Here is a 23,598-nt window from a genome sequence, read left to right as displayed (position 1 = left end):
GTTGCCCTTGTACTTTTCCTCCGTTTGTTCCCCAAACTACAATATCGTACGCAAACAGCATTACCTTCAGCTCCCTGTCCCTATATTTTACCTTTGTCTCCTTCACAATTTTATCCATAACCATTATGAATAACAGTGGTGATAGCACACTACCTTGTCATAGTCCAGTTTCATTCCAAAACCACTCTATTCTCATCACGTGTCCGGACAATGCTGCAACAATTTTTGTACATTGCATGCACATATTCTATCATTTGTTTTCCACATCATTTCTGTTGCATTACTTTCCATACCTTTGCTCTGGGTACACTATTGTAAGCCTTTTCTAAATCAAGGAATATTACCATATCTCTTCCATATTTTCAATGTTCTTCCATTAAATGCTTCATACAGAAGATGGAGTCTAGTGTTGATCTTCCATTTCAAAAGCCATATTACTCTTCTTGTAATTGTCGTTCCACCTTTCTACTCATTCTCTTTTATAGTACCTTTCCAAATATTTTTGCTACCTGAGATACGAGTGTGCTTCCTGGACAATTGTCACATATCTTCTTGTCCCCTTTCTTAAATACTTCTCTACTCCAATCATTTGGTATCGATTTTTCTTCCCAAATACAGCTGAATAGCCTATACAGACAACGGATCCTGCTGCTTTTATCATTTCCACACACAATTATCCAATCCTGCTGCTTTTTGCACTTTCATTCATTTGACAGCTCTTTCATTGCAATTTCACTCTCGGATCCTGTTCCTCATACTCTATCATCTTATCTACACCCCTTCTCACATTCAGGAGTTCATCAAAGTAAACCTACCAGTTTTTACTTATCTTCTCCGGTTGTGTTATCTGTCCTCTTCTTTCCCTTCACCCGCTTTGTGTAGATTCCTTCTTTCCTCTTCCTTCTTACAAATCCATATAGCATCCTTTTACCGCTATACATATCCTCTTCCAACTTTCATATAAATTCTTCCTACGTTTTCTTCTTTTCCTTACTACTTTCTTGTACCTTCTTTTCATTTCCTGAAGAAGCTACTGTACATAAGTTATGCTACACTGTCATCATTAACCTCATACTCTTATCTGGTTTCATAATGTATCTCTTAAGGATAGTTGTATAGCAACACATAACTACTGACAAAGATAGTCAGTTTACATATATACTTACCATATGACATGGTGGCAAGAACACTGGTTTATGTCTAGGATTCCGAGTCTCTGGAATTCCCCTGAAAGCAAATGCTTCCAAATCCTTAAGGAGCTGCTCCCTCTCATTTGGAGGAGCTTCTACAATTTGTCTTAATCGAAACTGAACCTAAAAGCAAAATAATTTTTTCTTCACACATATACACAAATGTCATATAAAATATGTGTATTTCCCAATCACAATGGTGAACAGTTAATTGTAATACAATTTAGATGGGAGAAATAAATCACATTAACATAGTGTTAATAGGTACCAAAGAACAACTTTTATCACCAAATCAATAAATTTTAAAAAAATGTAAGTATTCAGTCACCCATTTTTAGCAATTATTTCATCAGCAACAAAAAATAATGACAAAAAATAATGGCACTAACAATCATGAACATTTACATAGTTACAAAAAATAATCTTTCAATAAATAAGAATGTAATGCTTACAATGAAACCATACAGTAATTTTTACAAGCAGCATATTTCTATTATAGACAAGATTTCTGTGTATGAGTTTTAGAACAGAATAGCCATTAGTGGCAGATGAAGCTTGTTTTAATTGGACTAGAATTTTTCATTTCCATAATGTCTGCAAATAATACAGTTATAAGACTTTAGCATGTATTTATATTATTAATTCTAATGTGTATATTTTTTATCATAGTGAATGCTTTGCCAGTATTTTAAGACTAGGTAGAGGTTGAAAGGAATCCCTAATTACAACACTGTTACTTTGAAGGCAGCTGTTAACTTTCTTGGCCACAACCAGATCGTGAGGAATAGTTTAAGGGCTGCCAATTTGATGATGATGATTGTTATTTAAAGGGGCCTAACGTTTAGGTCATTGGCCCCCGCCAATTTGAGATCTCAATACGCCATTCTTAGGGAAGTTCTTAAGGAAGAGCATATAGAAGAGTATTTGCAATGAAGAATATTGGAATTGGAAAAGAGTAATCTTTTCTGATATTGTCTGTCACCTTTTCTACTTAAAAGGAAGGGCCCATTTTAGTATATCCTTCTCTGATTTGACCACAGGTACACTGCCATTCTTGCCCGAAGTGGTAGAGTGTATATATCGTGTTGGGAGTGGACTACCTATCATGGAGGGGACACAATCCATTGCATTTGCGGGAAATTGAACCAGCAGAAATATCAACGGTTGCTGGAACACTACATGGTTCTTTATGCTAGGTTGTAATAGCCTGTTGGAATTCTTCAATTTCAGCAGGATTGTTATCCAGTTCCCACATCTCACTTCATTTGAGACATGTTTGAGAGGAGACAGGATACCGAACTGACAGAGTGGCCTCGTCGCTCTCCGGACTTGAACTCAATCGAGAATATGTGAGCAGAAGTAAAGAACCACATGCAGAAAAATTGGCTCAACCTCCTCCAAAATTTCCCGATAGTTCGTGGAAGCTCATCCAGAATGCCTGAGAACAGTCGTTATTTGAAAGGACTAGTCAGTTCCATGCCCACTTGACTATAAGATGGGATCGAGTTTGAAGATGGACTAAATACTGAACCTTTTTTGATGCATTTGATTTTTCCAAGGAGATGCCAGGAAGTATTTTGGTTTATACGACAAAAGATATTGTTGTTGAGAACAATTTATATTTTATTTTATTTATTTTATACAATTTACTTTACATCGCACAGACACAGATAGGTCTTATGGTGATGATGGGATAGGAAAGGGCCTGGAGTGGGAAGGAGGCGGCCACGGTCTCCTCCACAGTTACAGACACTTTTCCCAGTGCATTATATGGCTTGATTGACCTAAGATGGTGAAACAAACTAGAGAATTACATTGTCATATTCTGTGCCAAAGTTACAGAACAATCTCAACTGCCTATGGTTTACCCCTTGGTTTCTAATAAAATTTTCTAAATTTTTACAATAGCCATCACAGTGTCCTTCATAACTACTAACACAAATGTTGCCTTGGTGTAAAAGGTAATCAACCAGGATAAGATGCAAGCCTTGCCCTTTACATTTTTCTCCAAGAATCTCTTCATGTTCAAATGGGTACAAAGAATGTTATCATGAAGAAGCAAATTGTGATCACTGTAAGATGACTTCAAAGGATACTAGTGATATAACATTTTAAGGAGCAAAACACTGAAAACATTGTATTAATATGGAAGTGAACTTACATCTTATTAATGTTCATTGCACCATTCCATCAAATAACAAGTTCCAAAAAATATAAAATGTGACAATTTTTGTCCTTTGCATCCTTCTTTCTCTTTACTTATCTCTTATTTTCTCACCTGCTCCTCCTGTATTTTATATAAACTATACATATTTTGAGTAATGTAGGCCTATATGCATCCTTATATAATAAAATAATAATTTGTTTACAGTCCCTTCCACTGCAACAGATTTTAAGAGACAACATAGAATTTTGACCCGCAGGAGTTCTTAAATATGCTCAAAGCCAATGACAGAGAATTATCTCATTTAGATGTCCGGCTCCATGGCTAAATGGTTAGCATGCTGGCCTTTGGCCGCAGGGGTCCTGGGTTTGATTCTCGGTAAGGTCGGGAATTTTAATCATCATTGGTTAATTTCGCTGCCATGAGGGCTGGGTTTATATGTCGTCTTCATCATCATTTCATCTTCATCACGACGCGCAGGTCACCTACGGGCATCAAATCAAAAGAGCTGCACCTGGCGAGCCGAACATGTCCTCGGACACTCCCGGCACTAAAAGCCATACGCCATTTCATTTCATCTCATTTAGACACCCTCATATGCCAACCACCTTAGCCAGGGTCCAACTCAGTATCTAATATATTCTTTTAAAAGTAAGACATTTGAATATCGTTATGTGAAGTGCAAAATTAGCAGAAAGCAAGCATAAGGCAGGATATATGCTGCAGTATACTGCAATGCATATCAAAAACGTTTGGAAAACCCTAAGAGGATCAGCTAGAACTTCCACTGTTGTTGATGCATGCTGTGCATCTGTACATCAGTGTCCAACCCTGGAATAGGAGATGAAGTATCCAAAAACAAGCATTTTGCTTATTATGGCAGGCCATTCCAACTCAGCATTTGAGGACTAGGGATCCCTGACAAAGCCCCATGTTTCTTCAGGGTTACTCTGTCTCGCTGTGGCTGTGGTGATGATAGAATACATGCGCTTGGTCGCTAACCATGCCCTTTCAGCTGGCGCTGTAAATCATTTGAGTGATTTAAATGTTTGTCTGCAGGGCAAAAATGTTTACTGCTGCTATGTGGGACAGAATGTGTGCTTTTAAAATGGAACTTTCACAGTTCAAAAAATAATAACAGGAGAAAATTTCTGAAGAATTGAGGCAGTGAGTGAGAGAGTGGGCTATGCCGAGATTTTGTCAAAATTGAGTTATTGGTACCCTTGTGTAGGGCTTACATTCATCTTTCAGTGTGCAAAATATCAAAGACTTCCGCAGGCTCCTTCCTTTCTTTTTTAAAGAACATATTTTCTGTGAATTACTCATCTCACATTTATGTTGCGAGAGAGTGAGCTATGCCGAGCAGCTAGAAGCATTCAATGTATGCGCTGTCTGTCGGCTATGCGAGCTGGCCAATCGCTGCGCTTCTTCTCAAACACGTGTTACTTGTGTACAAAATGGCGGACGGTGAAGGAGAAGTAATAGTGAGTAGCTGTGAAAAACCTAAAAAATGAGTTAGAAATGATAAGTGGAAAAGGAAAAGGAAAAGGGCTAAAGTGTGTAGAAACTTAGGATTCGAGTACATTAGCGATAAAATGAATAAGGTTTTTTCCTGCAAAGCAGCAAGGTGCTGGATGTGAGTGTAGTCTGCGATCTGTGTCAGCTAATGTTAGCTGGTGTAAATACCATGAACTTACGAAAGCTGAAAAAGATGACATATTCTGTGCGTTCTATAAAACGGGTGATTATAATGCACAAAATGCGTTCTTATTTGGACTGATAAGTCAGCAAGAATGCAGTGGAATTTACCCAAAGAGGAGAATTAACAAACATTTAAGTATAAGACATGTATCTTTCACATATTCTGTAAAAAATTCCCGTGGTCATCTAGTTAGGGTATGCAGAAAAGCATTTTGTGATGTATTCGGAATATCCAGGAGACGTCTTTCTACAGCCAGAGGTGATAGAAAAGCTAATGTGCCGGAAGGAGGTGAATCTGAACGTGAAGGATCATCATGTAACAGCTCGATAGTATCACCTCATGTGGATCTCAGAGGTAAGCACGGTAACTACACGCATAAGTTAAGTGATGAAGATGAGAAATCTGTAATGGACCATATTAAAAAATTTCTCTTGTATGTAAGTCACTATTGCAGAAAGAAGGTTCAAAAAAAATTCATTCGAGTTGTGAAATCAGTTGCAGAGATGTATAGGCTCTACAAAGAAGAAAGAGATGATGCTGGCATGAAGAGTGTTAGTTGTGGCACATACAGGACTATATTTAATACGAAATTTAATATCGGCTTTAAAATGCCTCACACAGATACATGCAAAGTGTGTGACGAATGGCAAGCTAAAGAAGAAGATATCATACCTCTAGAGATACGGCTACATCAAGTAAGGGCAACTGCTGCATACAATCTTCTCTCTGCATTTCGGTCTGAATGCCTCGAAAAAAACTGTGACTACTGCTTGATAACGTATGATCTTCGGAAAGCTTTACCAACCCCAAAAATACCAACAGGAGTGGTATTTTATCTAAGGCAACTCTGGGTGTACAATTTCGGTATTCATATATGCAACCAGAAAATTGCCTTCATGTGTATGTGGGCCGAAAACATTGCTTCGCGAGGTACTTCACAGATTGCATCGTGTCTATTGAAAGTGTTAAGTGTACCTGAAAATACTTTGGGAAAGCGGAAGTTAAGATTCTTTTCTGACTCATGTTCTGCACAGAACAAAAATAACATCCTATACATGATTTATTATGCTCTTGTGATGACAGGAAAGTTTGACTGCATAGAACATTACTATCTTGTTCCTGGACACACCTTTTTGCCTTCAGACCGTGATTTCGGTGTCATCGAAGAGATGATAAGGAAAACGGACTATGTATTCACACCAGAAGATTGGTTTCGTCTCGTGGAATATTCAAGAGTGAAGAATCCTTTTCATGTGATAGAAATGAAAAGTGAAGACTTCAAAAACTTCCACAGTGCCACATCGTGCTTCGTTAGAAACAAGAAAAGTAGGTCAGGTGTTAAAATGCCACTCCGGAAGATTGCTATTTTCAGGATAGACTGTAATAAACCTGGTATATTACAGTACAAAACCAGCTATTCTGAACTTTGTCCGTGGGAGGAAGTGCAAGTACTATATACAATACCTGGGAGGCCTCGCAGAGAGAAAACGCAAGCACCACTGGAAGCACTGAACAGAATATTAATTCCTTCAGAACTGGAAAGTCTATATCCTGTAGGAAGAAGAATTAATAAAGCTAAATACAAGGACTTGATGTCTCTTCTGCCGTACATACTGCAGAATCACCATGCTATATACAGTGCACTCCAGCCGGATGACTCGAGCACAGCTGAGGATGTTGAGGAAGACCCGGATATCTGAAGGTACTGAAATATTTTGTTTACTCTGGAATTATTTCAATTTAATTAACTGAAGTTCCAAATATTTGTTATAAAAGACTAACATTTTTATAGTAATCGGGTAATGAAGGCAATTCTTGGGTAGGTACTGTTAGCGAACCTATAGGTAGTAATGCAAGGTTATTTTGTTTGGTTGTTTGCAGGTGAAATGGGCCTAAGGAGCCGGTTAAATGATGGAATTCAACCCCGTAAATAATTTTCCTAAAGAGTTTGAAATGTATGCTTTGAAATGGTAAACAATAAATTATATGTTAATAGGAATGTTTTTCTCATTATTAGAGCAAACACAAAAATCTAAAATATCTCAGTTCCATCCAACTCTGGCATAGCCCACTCTCTCACTCACTGCCTCAATTCCCATCTTTGGAACCATGTGACTTGTCCAATTGCATATCTAATGTCCTTAAACAATCTGACAATTGTTTATTAACATGGTATTAAAGAAATGTCACCTGGATTAAACATTCTAAGATGCCTTTTTCTGTGAATTTTGAGCAGGCTCCAGACAAATTTCAAAAAAGAACTGAAAAGGCTTCAATGTAACACAATTTTGAAAGATTGGTATTACAATATTCCAGATGGCCTCCTTGCACTTTATAAGAACTTGAAACAAAAACATTTTGTATGTATCCACATGTGGGCATGCAAATTAGTTACTATGTTTGGCTCTACATACATTTGCAAATGCATATTCTCTGTCACGAACGTGAATAAGAGAGAAACAAGATCATGTTTGTCTGATGATGTGTTGGGAGCAGGGTTACACATTCATTCTGCTGAAACAATTTTCTCTGACATCACTAAGTTGGTGAAAACAACAAAGTGTCAGGTGTCACACGAAATACAGAAAAGAAAAAAAAAAAGGATAGTTTTTATTTTGTTGTATAGTTTTCTTAAAGGCCAATTCCTTTAATTTTTGAATTCATTCTATGTTTCATACAATGTGTTGTCCACATACCTCACTCCTCTCAGCTTCCTTCCCACTCGCTATCTCTCTCCTTCGGGCTTGCCCTCAGCACAGAGTCCATAGCAGCCCTAGGTGAAGCACAGGGGGTTGCCTACTTGGAATGATGTGTATATGGCAGCAATAAACATGCAATGAATACATTAAAAGGCTGGAAAATCCACCTTAGGAATAATGATAACAGCTCACCTGGGCAAAATGACTAGTTAAGGCTATAAGAGAAGAATTCAACATTTCTTGTTGTTCTTCAAGATCTTGAAGTCTCTCAGATTCAGATAATGGGAGCCTGAAACATTCACAAACAATTAATACTATAATTAACTGGAAAATCCCCAAATTGCACTAGAACATCAAGATAATTATAACTAAGTATAAGAAAGCAAATCAAGAGGATAAAACCATTCATTCAAAAGTTGCCTCAATTTTATAGTCAATAATATCTGAGGCATTTCTTTTCAGTTTCAACTCAGTTAATTTATAATTGTTAGGTTCTTCAGTTGCTGAAACTAATGTTGAGTGATAAATTTAAAAACACATTGTAACAGTATTACACCTAAAAAAGAAACAACTTAATTAAAATTAGAAGGTTGTAGTGGTTTCAAAATATTAAATTAGCTTCTAAAAAAGGATTTAATACCTTCTTGGAAAAGCAGGTAACAAAAGAGTAATAGATAAACAATATTATAATAGTTTAATAAAGGGAAAAATATTAGAGTTTACTGTAGTCCAACTCCTTGGCTGAATGATCAGTATAGAGGCCTTCAGTTCAGAGCGCCCTGGGTTGGGGTTTTTAACAATGTCTAGTTAATTTCTCTCGCTCAGTGGCTGGGTGTCTGTTCACTTTAGTACACATTACCATTTACATATAATATAATACTACTAACCATCACAGAAACACACTATACTGAATACATCTCTCCAGGTAGAGTTGGCATCACGAAAGGCATCTGGCCATAAAACTTGGCTTAATTATCATAAAATGCTGACCAAAAATGATTAGGAAAAGGCCTGGAAGAAGAAGATTAGAGCCTACTGTAATGATTCCCATAAAACTTGAAGTATTCTCAGCTTCAATATTTCAGCCACTTGAAGCAATATAAAGGCACACCACAATTTATCAAAAATGGAGTTACTCTAGTAACAGGTGTTAATGTTCTTTTCATGGTTACTGCATTATTGCTTTTGAAGTGTTAATAAGGTATGTTGAACCGTATCTCTGGTTCTTTCTTATTATTTCTTTTCTCAAGTCATCAGTCCTTGCATTTGATCTGATGCAGTTCTCCAATCCAGTCTCACCATACCACCATACTTTTTTTTTTTTTTTTGCTAGTGGCTTTACGTCGCACTAACACAGATAGGTCTCATGGCAACGATGGGATAGGAAAGGCCTAGGAGTTGGAAGGAAGTGGCCGTGGCCTTAATTAAGGTACAACCCCAGCATTTGCCTGGTGTGAAAATGGGAAACCACGGAAAACCATCTTCAGGGCTGCCGACAGTGGGATTCAAACCCGCTATATCCCGGATGCAAAGTGAACTACTATTTATGTAGTTATGTCCAGACTTTATTGAGCATTAATCGTGGTCTTATTATTTGTGTGTTGTATGTGAGGTTATGTTACGACACGTTTGCTTGTATGTATATTAATAAGAGTTTATTTGATTTAAGAACACGTAATTAATAGTATATCATTTATTACTACCTGTATATATGATGTATAAATCCACTGCAATGTTGTGCAACAGACGGTAATAGTCTAGAACAATGTATCTTTGGAACTAAAGAGTTACAGAAAATTCCATTTATTGTAAATAAGTTAGACTCTCAAAATTATGAGAAAACATGTTGTGTCATATTCTTCTAGAAGCCTGGCCAGGCAATGTATATAAAGAGGCAGTCTTGAGGGTTGAATGGAGTTGTTTAACAAGAGTTGTGAGTGCAAGTCATTAATCGAGTATGTGAATTCATGTTATGATTGGTAGTACGTTGACATGCTATTGTGGCAGTCTTCTTCTTATTATTATGCTTTGTAACAGTGGTTTGTTCAAGAGCATAGTAGTCAACTGTTCAAGATGGCAGTTTATAAGTGCGCGTGTAGAATATGTATATATAATTTGTAAATAAAATATACACAATTGACAGCTTTTCGTGTGCGCGTCATTGGGTAACAATAATGATCCCTTGCTAATTTTTATCCCATACATCCCCCTCCACAGCAAAACAAACAAGTTCTGCATATCTCAGAACATGGTCAACCATTCAATCTCTCCTTCAAGTGAAATATTGCCAAATAATTATCTTCACAACTACTTGGTTCAATACCTCTTCGTCTGTAATCTGATCGACTCATCTCGCCTTAAGCAATCTTCAATAATACCACACTTTGAAGCCTCTGTTCCCTTTCTGCAGCAGTTATTGCCCATGTTTCACTCCCATATAGAGCCACGTTCCAGACATACTTTCAGAAAAGACAGTTTGATGGTTTTATTTGCTAATGCTAACCTACATTTCATTTCCTGCTTGCTTCTTCCCATTATTGATTATTTTACTTCCTAAGTAGCAGAATTCCTCTACTTCCTTAATGATTTCATTTCCTAGTCTTATATTACATGCTTCACTTAACCTTTCTCTACTACAGTCCATCAGTTTTGCTTTGGATTTGTTTATTTTCATTTTATACTCACTTTTCAAAACTGTATCCATCCTATCCATTTCTCTCATGAGATTTTCTAACTTATGGTACCATGCTGATTCAGATTTCTGTCATTCCACACTCTGACTCATCAAATGTCAGCATTGTCCTTTCTGCTGATGCTGTTAACCCTCTCTCTCATAGATCCTGACAAAAGATCCAAAAGGGTGAGTAGTTTACCAGGTGTATGCATAAGGTTTTGCCACTTTTTGTGGTAAAGGAAACACATAATTTTAAAGGGTAATTAATTTTTTGTTTATTCAAAATATTGGCCATCGGCTTCTACACACTTCGCCCATCTTTCAGGTAAGTTATGAATACCATGCCAGAAAAACTGCTTGTCTTTTGCGGCAAACCATTCGTCGAACCATTTTCCAACTTCCTCGAAGTTGCTGAAGTGCTATTCTGTGAGTGCATGCCCCATTGATGTGAAGAGGTCATAGTCAGATGGAGCCAGGTCGGGGCAGTGCGGCAGGTGCGGAAGGATGTCCCATCCAAGCGATTTCAAGGTGTCTTTCACTGGTTTTGCTGTGTGAGACAGTGCGCTGTTGTGTAACAAAATCACCTTGCCAAGTCTTCTGGCCCATTCCAGTCGTCTCTCAATCAATGCATGATTTAAATTAATCATTTGTTGGTGATAGCGTTGTGCATTAACGGTTTCACCAGGCTTCAAGAGTTCATAATACACAATACAGCTCTGGTCTCACCAGACACAAAACATGGTCTTCTTGCCGAAGCATTTGACCTTGGTGTTGAAGGCCCGGCTTCGCTAGGTGACAGCCACGATTTTTTCCGCTTTGTGATTTCAAAATAAATCCCTTTTTCGTCACCCGTCACAATTCGGTATAGGCATTATTTTCATTTGTGGCATCGAAGCAGCATTTCACAAGTTACTTTGCAATTTTCCGTTTGCCGTTCATTCAAATCGTGTGGGACCATTTACCGAGTTTACTGATCTTCTCCATTGCTCGTAAACGTCTGCTGATTGTTTCTTATGACACATTTAATGCTTGTGACAATTGCTGTAGAGTTTGAGTCGGGTCATCATCCAGTAATGCTTGCAATTGCTCGTCTTCGCAGCTTTGTGGTCTACCAGAGTGCGCACTGTCTTTCATATTGAAATCACCACGTTTAAATTGTCAAAACCATGTCTCACATGTTCTAATCGATAGAGCGTGTTCACCATATGTTTCTACCAGAAAACGATGACCTTCCACAGCCTTTTCCGTTGGATAAAATAAGAAAAGCACTGCGTGCCGCAAATGTTCTTTTTCAGGCACAAACGTCGACATGATCACTGAACTATACATCACAGACGCTAGTGTTTGGCAGACTCAACTTGTGTGTGTTGGTACGTTGATGTCAGAAGAACAAACTGACCTATGTATCAAATTCATACGCTGCATACTGTTTGCTGGCGCCATCTCTTAGTGAAATCGAAAACGACTTATGCACACACCTGGTACTTCCGGAATATTTTACTTGAGAGGAGGCCGTCACCATCAAATTCCAAGCTTCATACAGAGAGAGTTGCATGCCCTTTGTAAAGCTTGGTGTGATAATTAGACCCAGGAATTTTATGAAGTAACAGATTAAAATGGAATTGAGACAAAGTCCATTCTTGCCTCGCCTGAAGATTTTCACAGTGCACATAGTATAACAGTAGGGGTTATACAAGGTCGTACTCCAAATATCAATGCAAATCTCGTAGCAAAACCACAGTGTGACTGGAACTAATAGAATACTTAATACTTGTTTTCATTCTAGCCTATTCTAGCATGAAATTCCTGGTCCTAGATCACCAACAGAACAAGATGCCTTGCTCCAAAGGAATGACAGAGTCTCAAGTTCAAGAAGAATAATTTATTACGTACTGATGAAGAAGATGCATGTTACAACGATTTAAAGGATAGCAAATGCATAAGATGGTGCAGAGTTTAAACTTAGTATTATGAATGCTTTTGGTTGTAATATCGTGAATGTGATAAAACATAAAACATTGCAAACGCTGTAATTTTAAGCTCACTTTGTATCAAGAGTTTGGCTGGCATTAGGTCTATTACCTGTATATATCAATGATAAATTAGTAATACACCAAAACTTAAAGAATATAAACTACATATGTAAAGGAGACAACGTGAAGTTTACAACTACCTTGTCTGAAGATTTTCACAGTGCACATAGTATTCAAGAATGCACTTAAAATTTTTAATTAAATTTTCTAAGCCAATGTAGAATATGGGTTCATAATTAATTCCTTCTTTTAGGAAGAAAATGGGTTTAAGGAAGTAGACTGAATTGTCATTACAATGATAAAAACCGTTTTCAGGACTGCCGACAGTGGGGTAAGTACTTGAATCTGTTCCACGCGGGACAAAAACATTTCACATTTTCAATTCACAGAACTTTTGGATAACTTGCATCAATAATCAGCAAAATCGGCCATCCACCAATGCTTGACTTGCTGTTGTTTGAAAGCCCAAACATCACAGCAACTGATGGGTGAATTCTCAAATGTCAATATTTTTTTGCTAGTTACTTTACGTCGCATCGACACAAATAGGTCTTATGGCGACGATGGGGCAGGGAAGGGCTAGGAGTGGAAAGGAAGCGGCCGTGGCCTTAATTAAGGTACAGTCCCAGCATTTGCCTGGTGTGAAAATGGGAAACCAAGGAAAACCATCTTCAGAGCTGCCGACAGTGGGGTTCGAACCCACTATCTCCCGAATACTGGATACTGCCTGCACTTAAGCAACTGCAGCTATCGAGCTCGGTAATTTCCAACTGTCAAGTTCACCCAGCTCAGTACTTCAGAACTACACAAATTGTTTATGTTAGATCAATTATTCATCGCCCCATAGCAAGGCCATTAAGGGCCACTCATAATCTGTATGAATTTCTCTAAATACTGTACACTTGGAAGCTGCCAGTACTTGACTAATGCATTTTTAACAGCTCTCAAATGCTTCATCATCCACTGAGAGAAACTATATCAAACTGAGACTTTGTGACCAAAAGAAAACCATGTCTATTATTCTTACGAGAAAGCAGCAATCTAAAGACCTTAAAATCATTCCAACAATAGAACAATCTTCCAAGGAGCTGCCCACAAACATAAAAATTGTTTCAATCAACCTCACACTCAGAACAGATTCAAAACTGTATACAAGCATAACTGTAAATATAGTTTGAAGCCACCTAATGCTCTTCATTTTGGAGTCTTGTGAAAGACCATGGTGAAATCAATGAAATACCACGGAAGGTAAAAATTGTAACATATGAGGAACTCGCTACACTCCTGTCTTTATCAGAAGGCTGTTTGAATTTCCATCCACTTTGTGTACTATCAAATGATCTCCATAACCTTAACTACTGTTCACCTAGATATTTCTGCATTCGATAAATCCTCACCAACATTCCTTCTGGAGATCAGACTCATGCCAATGCAGTATTTATGAAGTGCTGTGCCCAGAAATACTTCCATAAACTTCCACATCATTATTGGGGCACCACTGAGAGTAACATTCAAACAGGTTATAATGTGCTAATGAGCACGTATAATTAACCAGCACTGTAATGGCAAGTGGTCAATGAAAAAACTTTTCCAGGACTTGATGGATATACAGTATTTAATCAGAAAATCTACATAGTCCACAAGGCACCTGCAAGAGACCAACAACAAAACCCTGTCTACAGTAATATATATATTACTAGCTGTTACCCACAGCATTGCTCGCAAAAATTTCTTAAATTGATAAAATTAATCGTTCCTTGGTACTGCACTAAGACATCATCTGTAAGTCCCAAAAGTACATATAAAAACTCACCGAAAAATTTCATTTCATTTGTCCCAGAATCTCTTTCTAAACTACGTTTGTGGTATTGCCTTTTGGCGCTAAGATGATCAGTCTACTGGCAGTGTTAACTCTGGAACAAAGGCCTATGAGATGGAACTCTATATGTGAAAAGCAGTCCTCTCTCAAGTCAAAAACAGTGTTTCTTTATTTTCAAAGGAGATTCCAAATGCCAACTTTCACATCTGTAACATCTTCAGGTTTTGAGATATAAGTATCCTCATAAAAAGAATTCAACTCCTTCTTCACTCTTTAGTGAATTTTCCAAAAACAAAAAATATGTGTTTCTTTATTTTTAAAGGAGATTCCAAATACCAATTTTTATGCCCGTAACATTTTAAGATATACTCATTTTAAAAATTCACCCCATTTCCCTGAATTTTCGAAGAGCAAAAAAAAGTTTTTCTTTTTTTAAAAGGAGATTCCAAATAATTTTTTACACCTGTAACATGTTAAGGTTACGGGATACACTCATTTTAAAAATTCATCCCCTTAAGTGGTTTTTCCAAAAAAAACGTTTCTTCATTTTTAAATGAGATTCCATGTACTAATTTTCACGTCTGTAACACCTTCAGTTTTTGAGATATAAGCATTCTCATATAAAGGATTCAACCCCTTTTCACTTATTTTTGCCCCCTTTATGTGAATTTTCCAGAAACTAAAAAATAGGTGTCTCTTTATTTTTAGAGGAGATTCCAAATACCAATTTTCACATTTTTAAACTGTTCAGTTTTAAAAATAAAGAAACGTGCATTTTTCGGTTTTCGGAAAATTCACTTAAAGACATATACAGTCCTGGATAACTTGACCGTATAGTATAGGACTCGCCATCCCATATACACAACTGTAGGCAGCCGCATGTGGTGGGGGACAGAGGAGAACCGAAGGAGTGGAGAGGGAAGGTGAGGCAAGACAGCCGCTGGCTGTGAGCGCTGATGTGTACCGGCATGTACTGTACAATTTAGGGCGCGCACCGCCAACTTGGAGCTCTCAAATGCCTCCTTAGAAAGGACCAGCTAAAAATTAGACTTCCACTACGTGTTTCAGCTTAAAAAGACCTTCACGAATATGTAAAAATAAGACCGAAATACGCCATGTGACTTTGTACCGTTGCCTCGTGATTTACAATCTTCTGTCACCAAGTCGAAGAACAAATTTGCAATCTACTGGTGTAAAAACCTAAAAATGTTGTTTTTTGTAGTTACATTATTTTCAAATTAAGCCCTTGAATTCCTTCCTGAGACAGAGATGGCAGGGGAAAGACTGAAGTAAGTCAGGCAGCTCGCTGAGATATAAACATATGGCAGACCCAATGCTGAGAGGCAAAAGGTACCGTATAGAAGAAGAAGAAGAAGCTGGTGGTGGTGATTACTTTTGATGTTTTGAAATATCATTGGTGCCAATGACAGCAATCCGTAGCTGCTTATGTTGACTTTTTGTATATTTCATTGAGCATAACACTCAAAACTAGTCAAGGAATGAACACCAATTGCAAGTAATATGAATATATAAAAAATGAGTCTGTGAAGTTTAACTGCACATACTGACATGGTTCATGAGTGTGGAACCAATCAGGGGATAAATACCAACTGCAAACCGTGTTGATCATAAATTTAAAATTTGATGAACTGGGTAGGTGCTTGGTTCAGGGAGCTTAAATTACTTTCTACAAGAAGACCACATGCCATTGTTTCAGGCACTGTATTAATAAATTACAGATAAACATCTATACATGTAAACACTGCATAGTTTATATCTGTGCAAAGATGGCCTTCACTTAAACCGCAGTGGTACATATGAGTTATGAAATTTGTTTAGAAGGGTTATAGGGAGGTACATTCAGGGAAACGGTGTGGTCTAGGGAGCAGTGATAAGGATACAGGGATCCGGAAGTCAAGTAGGGATAACATACAAATGTTGGTGTTGAACTGTAGAAGAAATGTAAAGAAAAGAATAGAATTAAGTAATTTAATAGATATATATTTACCAAATATTGTAATAGGAGTTGAATCGTGGCTGAGAAATGATATAACGGATGCAGAAATATTCTCATGGAACTGGAGTGTGTATCATACAGACAGGATAGAAATGGAAGGAGGGGGAGTATTCATTCTGGTGAAAGAAGAATTTGCAAGCTACGAAAAAGTTAAAGAAATTCTAGGTATAAGGCTCATTTCTAAAGATAATAGGCAACTTCATGTATATGGAGTGTACAGACCGGGAAAGGGTAGCGCTGACGCTGATTCAGAATTATTTGATAAGATAATCAGCGATGTGGGAAACGATATGGAAAGGAATGTGATTGTAGCGGGAGATCTCAATTTACCAAATGTCAATTGGGGAGGTAATGCGAACAACAGGAAGCATAACCAACAAATGGCAAATAGGTTAACATGGGAAGGACAGCTGATTCAGAAAGTGATGGAACCAACTGTTCCTCGTCAGGTCTGAACAGTAAAAGGAACCAGTCTCTCTCTCTCTCTCTCTCTCTCTCTCTAGGGTGGTACCCAGCATACCTCACAATACATGGATTCGTCCATCCAACATTCCATGCAGGGCATACATTGTGCTGTGAAGAATAGTATCGTCTGTGAGAAACCGGTCAAATGGTTAGACCCTAAGAAGTTCTCGAATCAGAGACAATGCAGCTGGATAAATATCGAACATGTCCACGGCCGTACAGTATAATGGCATTATGAAAAGCCTCTGTGAGGTGTGTGGGGTTTCAACATTTCCCTACAGAATCGTGGCATAGTGGGTTAGAGACCTCGATGATGGATGAGAGCACGTGGCTGACAGGCCTCTGCCAGGCTGCCCTAAAGTCAGTGACAAGGATGTAAAGCTTGTTGGCAGGTTGCTGGGAAAGGATACTACCCAGATGGTTTAAGTTAGCCTAAGACAGCGTTTCGTATCCTGATAAACCACCTCGGAATGAGAAAAATTGCAACGTAATGGGTTCTGCACCATTTGACGGAATTGCAGAAATAGCAACGATGCAATGCTGTGGAAACCCACTTGGAGCACTATCAGCACAATGAGGAAGTTTTCCTATGTCATATTATAATGATGGATGAGACATGGGCCTCATCTTATGAACCCAAACTGGAATGCCAACTGAACAACAGGCATCATTACGGGTCCCCACAAAAGTCAAAAGTGTGTCAGAACCCCAGAAATGTGAAAGTAATGGTTATGGCATTATCTTAGGACAGTCTGTAAATGTGAAGTATTACTGTTCATTTTAGGAACCTCACCACCTGCAACAAGCGTTGTGCAAGAAGCAATGACACTTTCTGTAGATACCTCCATCATTTTTGCAGGACAATGTTGAGGTGCATGTTGTGCAACTGATGGCCGATTTAAGCGCTTGAAGGGGCTGAGAAGTGATTTTTTTTTTGCTAGTGGCTTTACGTCGCACTGACACAGATAGGTCTTGTGGCGACGATGGGATAGGAAAGGCCTAGAAGTTGGAAGGAAGCAGCCGTGGCCTTAATTAAGGTACAGCCCCAGCATTTGTCTGGTGTGAAAATGGGAAACCACGGAAAACCATCTTCAGGGCTGCCGACAGTGGAATTCCAACGCACAACCAACTCGCCTGGTATCGGATAAGTGATCTAGCATTCCCCATATTCTTGAGACTTAAGCCCCTTGTGATTCTGATTTTTGACACTGAAATGAACGAAAAATATACTAAAAAGAGAAAGCTTTGTGGCATCCACTTCTGAACAGTTCCTGAAGTTCAGCAGACGAAAAGACATTCTATTTGCACCATTCAGAGAACAGGGGCTGCTACAGGGATACTATAATTCCGCATCGCTAGTAATAGGCTGTACATGATGCTGGGGACTGTAGATGGTTCATAGAGGTACTTCTTTTGTATCAGTTGTAATTAATAGTTGCTATTAAAAATAAACAGTCCTCTTATACCAAGCGGTTCACCCACCCCTTACGACCTAGTTTTATGCAACCCGCTGTGTTTACTACAGTTCCAAAATACATCTGCCTGTCTCCCTAAACTGGGATAATATAACAAAGATGTGTGGTTACGGGCTAGAAAAGAGCAAGAATCATTAATTCATTATGAGTATCCCTTATGAACCCGTAAGAAAGATACGAAGAACATGTACTTTTCACAGGAGGTGCACATACAGACCAGGAACAGCTACTGTATAGACTGGAAACTGCCCACTGCATGTCAAGCTTTGCAATAGCTCACTTGGCAGGGGAGCAGTCGGAGATCTGAAAGTGCTCGAGGGTTAGGGGGTTCAAATCCCACAATATACAGCTAGTTCCCTAGGATAATTTTCACAGGCTAATTAGTTTATTTGGTCCTGAAAAATGCTGTTAATATGGTGGCATATGTTACGGAGCTGAGTTGGAAGAGGCTAGGGAACATGTAACAGGATTTCAGTTACCTACGCCGTTTAATGCGACACCTGCTTGAAGAGACAATCTCCGTGGTCAATACAGAGCAGCGCACGATGTTTTAAGGACCGTCCGGCACGTTGCAACATCTCTGGCTGAAGGGATCAGTATGCCTCTGTGATGAGCTATCAAAGGTGACCAGGACTGGCCGGTTCCTGTGCACATACCAATTACTGTTTTACATGACCCTACAGAAAGTGAAAATCAAGGGCGTAAGATCAGGCGGTCTGGTAGGCCAGGGGACAGGTCCTCTCCTTCCTATCCATTTATCAGGATACGTCGCATGGAGATGGTTCTGGGTGACCACAGTCATGTGTGGTGGAGCTCCATCATGTCGAAACCACATCCTGCAATGGTCAAGAAGTGGCTCATGTTTCAAGAATGGTGGTAGTTCATCTTGGAGAAACCGCTGATAGCTTTCTCCCGACAGATGTCCCACGAAGAAATGGAGACAACGAGGTAATCAACTACGACACCACACTACGTTCATGTCCCACTGTAGCTGAAAAGCTGCCTGTCGTACCCAATGGGGATTATCCACACTCCAATAATGCGTATTGTTACGTGCCAGCCCCTGGTAGCCCCATTCGGTACTTCCGGAAGGGGCTAGTGACTCAGACGACCTGGGATCTCCCAGCCAGTTTGTGAGGTGCTGCCGGCCTTTCCGTGTATTGTTCTGGTTGGCTGGCTTACCTGTAAGTTTCTAGCAGATTCAATGGGAATGTTCTGCCTCTAACCACCTTGCAAAAATTCTGGCTCAAATCACCCGAGCTATAAAAAGGGGGGCTAGCCGCAGATAGTCAGTGAAAGTGTTGGGCTCCACGGTGAAGCCAACGATGGTGCTGGACTCTGGGTCAGAGTTGGGCTCCGTGGTGTAGCTATGGTCAGTATTGGGCTCCATGGTGGAGTCAGTGTGAGACTCAGTGTGTTAGGGTTTGATGGCTGGGCTGAGGGCAACAGAAGTGTTGGCTGTTGCTAGTGTCCCACTGAGGTCTGAGTGAGTGGTGGTTGTGGTGTCAGAGACCAGTGAGTGGGTGGGCTGGAGACGATGGAACGGAAGACTGTAGGGCCTACTGTATGTTCATGTATTTCTGTGGACTGAGGCTCGGCATGAGTCAGCAGCTATCGTGAGTGCAAGGATAAAGGGACCTGCGTTAATGTACGCTTTTGTGAGTATCGTCCTGCTGTTGAATACTGTTGGGCTGTTCACTGCATGTGACTTGTGTGAATTACTGGACTGTCTGTGGAATCAAACCAACGAACAGCCATCGGGTGTCGAGTGGCCCGTAGCCCTGTGTTCAGATCACACACGGCTGCTGCATGAGGTGCTTGGACTTGGGGAAGTGAAAGTAAAGATTAATTGTTCGCAGGTATAGCAACAGGCTGGACTGCCTGCTGTGCCGTAAGGTAGAGGGACTTGCAAATAGACAGTAATTAGTAAGTGTGGCCATTCATAGCTGATTATAAATATGTGTGTGTGTGTGTGCATTTATTGGGTCATCCTGACATACGAAGTTTGGAACTTAAATAGTGGCAACTATTTATTTACAACAGATACAAAAGAGTTACATGTTAGCAACCTTTACTGTCCTTCAATGTAGTCACCAGCATTGTGTATAACCCATTGCCAGAGATGTGGAAGTCGTAGTATACCTTTAGCAGAGCCTGTTCTGTTGATGGTGCGAATGGAGCGGTCTACTGCCTGTCAAATCTCTGCAACAGTTCTGAAGTGAATGCTCACAAATCGTCTGGTTTCGATCACTGTTCAGTAACACGGCAAGAGCATGCACTTTTTCTTCACTCGTAGGACGACCTGCCCGATGAATGTCCGCTACAGTTTGCCGACAATCATTGAAGGCTTTTATCCAACATGCCACTGTTCTGTAAGGCAATGCAGATTCCCCGCAAGCCTCTTGAAGACCTTGATGACACTGTCGTGCTGAACGACCCCTGGCATATTCAATCTTGATCCAACTCCACTGTTCCTGTTTGGAAAACATAACGACAATGTTACGTTAGACTGCGAGCTCACACGTGACTGTGTTTCTCTCGCTTGTGCGCACGCAGGTGATGTGAGAAGGGCGAGTCCATTTGCTCTGAGGTAAGGTAGGTATGTAACCGACGTGTACTATCAGTGACTATATTAGATTCCGTTGCATAGCGTCTCCACCGCAGTGTTGCCACTATTTAAGTTCCAATGCTTGTAAATTAGAGTAATGAATAAGATGGAGTTTTATTCGTAACAATATTATGGCAATTAAAGTTTCCACTGTTTTGAAACTGCACTTCGTCCGTGAATAAGATAGTCGCTAGAAAGGTAGGATCAATGTCCACATGCTGTAGGGTCCATTGACACAACACTACCCGGGCTTCAAAATCATGGCCATGGAGCTCCTGTGTAGATGCAGATGGTACGGGTGAAACTGCTGTGTACGCAATATCTGCACAACAGACACCCGGCTGATGTTCGACTCCTGTGCAACGGCCTGTGTGCTAGTGAGGGTTATGCTGGATAGCATCTAAGACAACCTTTTCACTGTGGGCAGACGTCACGGGATGATTTTGAATAGGCCGTGTCCTTCTCAGGGACACTGTAGCTTGTATAAGTCTTTCCACACTCCGAAATGTCATCCCGGTCAGGTGTCTTCTATCCGGATAGCATTCTTGATACAGGCATTGTGCTTGGTATGCATTCTGTCTAGCTTCTCCATAGATGAGTAACATACCACATTCTTGTTGCCGGAGTACATCACGAGGCAATGAATAAGCTTTGTGTTATGTTGTAACTTGACTCGAAGGAGGGAAGTTCGTACTACTACCCTACCTACCTGCAATCGCATGTTTTTGCCTTTCCAATGGGACACACTTTGCCCTACCTGTGGTCTATGAAGCTTGGAACATCTACGACATTAGCTATCTGTTGTCTGTGTCCTAGTCACAGACCATCACCTCCTCATCCTCGTCCAACCCTATATCACGATTCATACGGCAATTTACAGAGCCAAATAAACAAATCACTCTGTGGAAGCTATCAAGTATGCAACTTTACCACATCCTAGGCATTTGGCGGTTAAAAAAACTTGTGTGGGATTCAAACCTTGAAGCACTGCCCACTATCATATCTCCCACTGCACCCCTACCATGAGAGCTACTGCGAGGCTTAACATGCAGCACGCAGTTCCCATCCTATACAATACCTGCTTGTGGACTGTGTGTGCACCTCCTGTTGTAATGTACGTTTGCTTCGTATCTGTGCTCGTTCTGCGGGTTCATTCGAGGTTCTCATACTGAATTAACAGTGGCACTCACGATTCCTTCTCTCTTCTAGCCCGTAACTACACATCTAGTTATATTACCCTGGTTTAGGGAGAAGGATTGATGTATTTCAGAACTGTAGTAAAAGCGGCGGGATGCATAAAACTAAATCGCAAGGGACTGTTGGACCACGTGGTATAATGCAATTCATAATTAGAAAAAATTATGGTATATTTGATGTGAAATGAACATATTGCCTGTTAAGAATTTGTTTGTGAACAAAACCATGCCATTTTAATGAGAAACAAATGTAGCCTATGTATCTAGTAACAATATTTCTATATGTCAAACAAACAGAAGAGAGAGAGTGTATGTTTACTGATAGCAATTCAAAAAAATATTCAAGAGAAGTTGTAATTCTTTATAAAGACAAACAAAACTTAATGTAACTTCATATCCTTGACTTGTTTGATGACAAAGAAATGCATCTCAATAATTATTAAACAATTAATGACTTTACTTATGTTTAAAGAACATTCTAATTTTTTTTTGCTTTACGTCGCACCAACACAGATGTGTGTTACGACGACGATGGGATAGGAAAGGCCTAGGAATGGGAAGGAAGCGGCCGTGGCCTTAATTAAGGTATAGCCCCAGCATTTGCCTGATGTGAAAATGGGAAACCACGGAAAACCATCTTCAGGGCTGCCGACAGTGGGGTTCGAACCCACTATCTCCCGATTACTGGATACTGGCCGCACTTAAGCAACTGCAGCTATCGAGCTCGGTAAAGAACATTCTAAACCTGTTTTATAAAAATAATATTTCTTTTATATGCAATGTCTTCGTTCTTAAAGAAATAACAAATTTACTTTCACTCGTATGTGGAATACTAACAATTTTGTATTTTCGTATTATTTTCTCTTTCCTGAAAAGTTAGCAAGTTGTCATTACATCAGTTTCCTCCAATGGATCAAGTATTATAATATTACTGAAGTATTTACAAATTCAGCATTGATCAAATTAGCGGCTTTTAATTATTCCCCATGAACTTGAGAGACTTTACGTAATTATGTACATATATAACAATTCTGCCAGCCATCCAATACTCAAGGAGTAGTGAACGTTGCAAACAGGACATATTTTATCCCAGTTGCTAGGACTGGGAAGAAAACAGCCACGGCCTTCATTAAGGTACAGCATTGTCTGGTGTGAAAAAAGGAAACAACTGAAAACTACCTTCAGAGCTGCTGATGGTGAGGTATGAACCCACCAACTCACAAAAGCAGGCCAGCAGCTACAGCAGCCAGCTCGCTCAGCACCATTACGTGTAGTTCTTGCCTTTATGTGTTGGAAATGTTATGGAAATAATTCCAGAGTTAGGTCTATACATGATAAAAATTAGAGACTGACAATTTCACCATAACAGAATTCACACAAAGAGCACACCATTTTATTAAAATGTACAAGTGGAACTGTTATACAGCCGCTCTTTATTGAGCTGTCTATTGGATTATTTTCTCAATCTGTGATAACATAGTAGCAAGGATGATTGCTAGTACAAGAACTTGCAATGAGGAGATCAAGGTCAAATTCGAGAATGAACTCAATAGATA

General features: G+C 39.4%; 1 protein-coding gene across 1 annotated transcript in view; it reads right to left on the bottom strand.

The window, feature by feature from the left end:
* Nucleotides 1-23,598, bottom strand: part of LOC136863019 (RUN domain-containing protein 1) — a 164,597-nt gene that overhangs the window by 126,587 nt on the left and 14,412 nt on the right. The window contains exons 2-3 of the mRNA XM_067139325.2: nt 7,948-8,044; nt 1,167-1,313 (exon numbers count right to left, since the gene is read on the bottom strand). Coding sequence (XP_066995426.1) covers nt 1,167-1,313; nt 7,948-8,044 — 244 coding nt within the window. The remainder of the gene's footprint in view (nt 1-1,166; nt 1,314-7,947; nt 8,045-23,598) is intronic.

Source organism: Anabrus simplex, chromosome 2 (genome assembly GCF_040414725.1).
Source record: "Anabrus simplex isolate iqAnaSimp1 chromosome 2, ASM4041472v1, whole genome shotgun sequence".
Taxonomy (NCBI): domain Eukaryota; kingdom Metazoa; phylum Arthropoda; class Insecta; order Orthoptera; family Tettigoniidae; genus Anabrus; species Anabrus simplex.
Note: the sequence above shows the minus strand (reverse complement) of the source record. Positions and strands in the feature narration are given on the sequence as shown.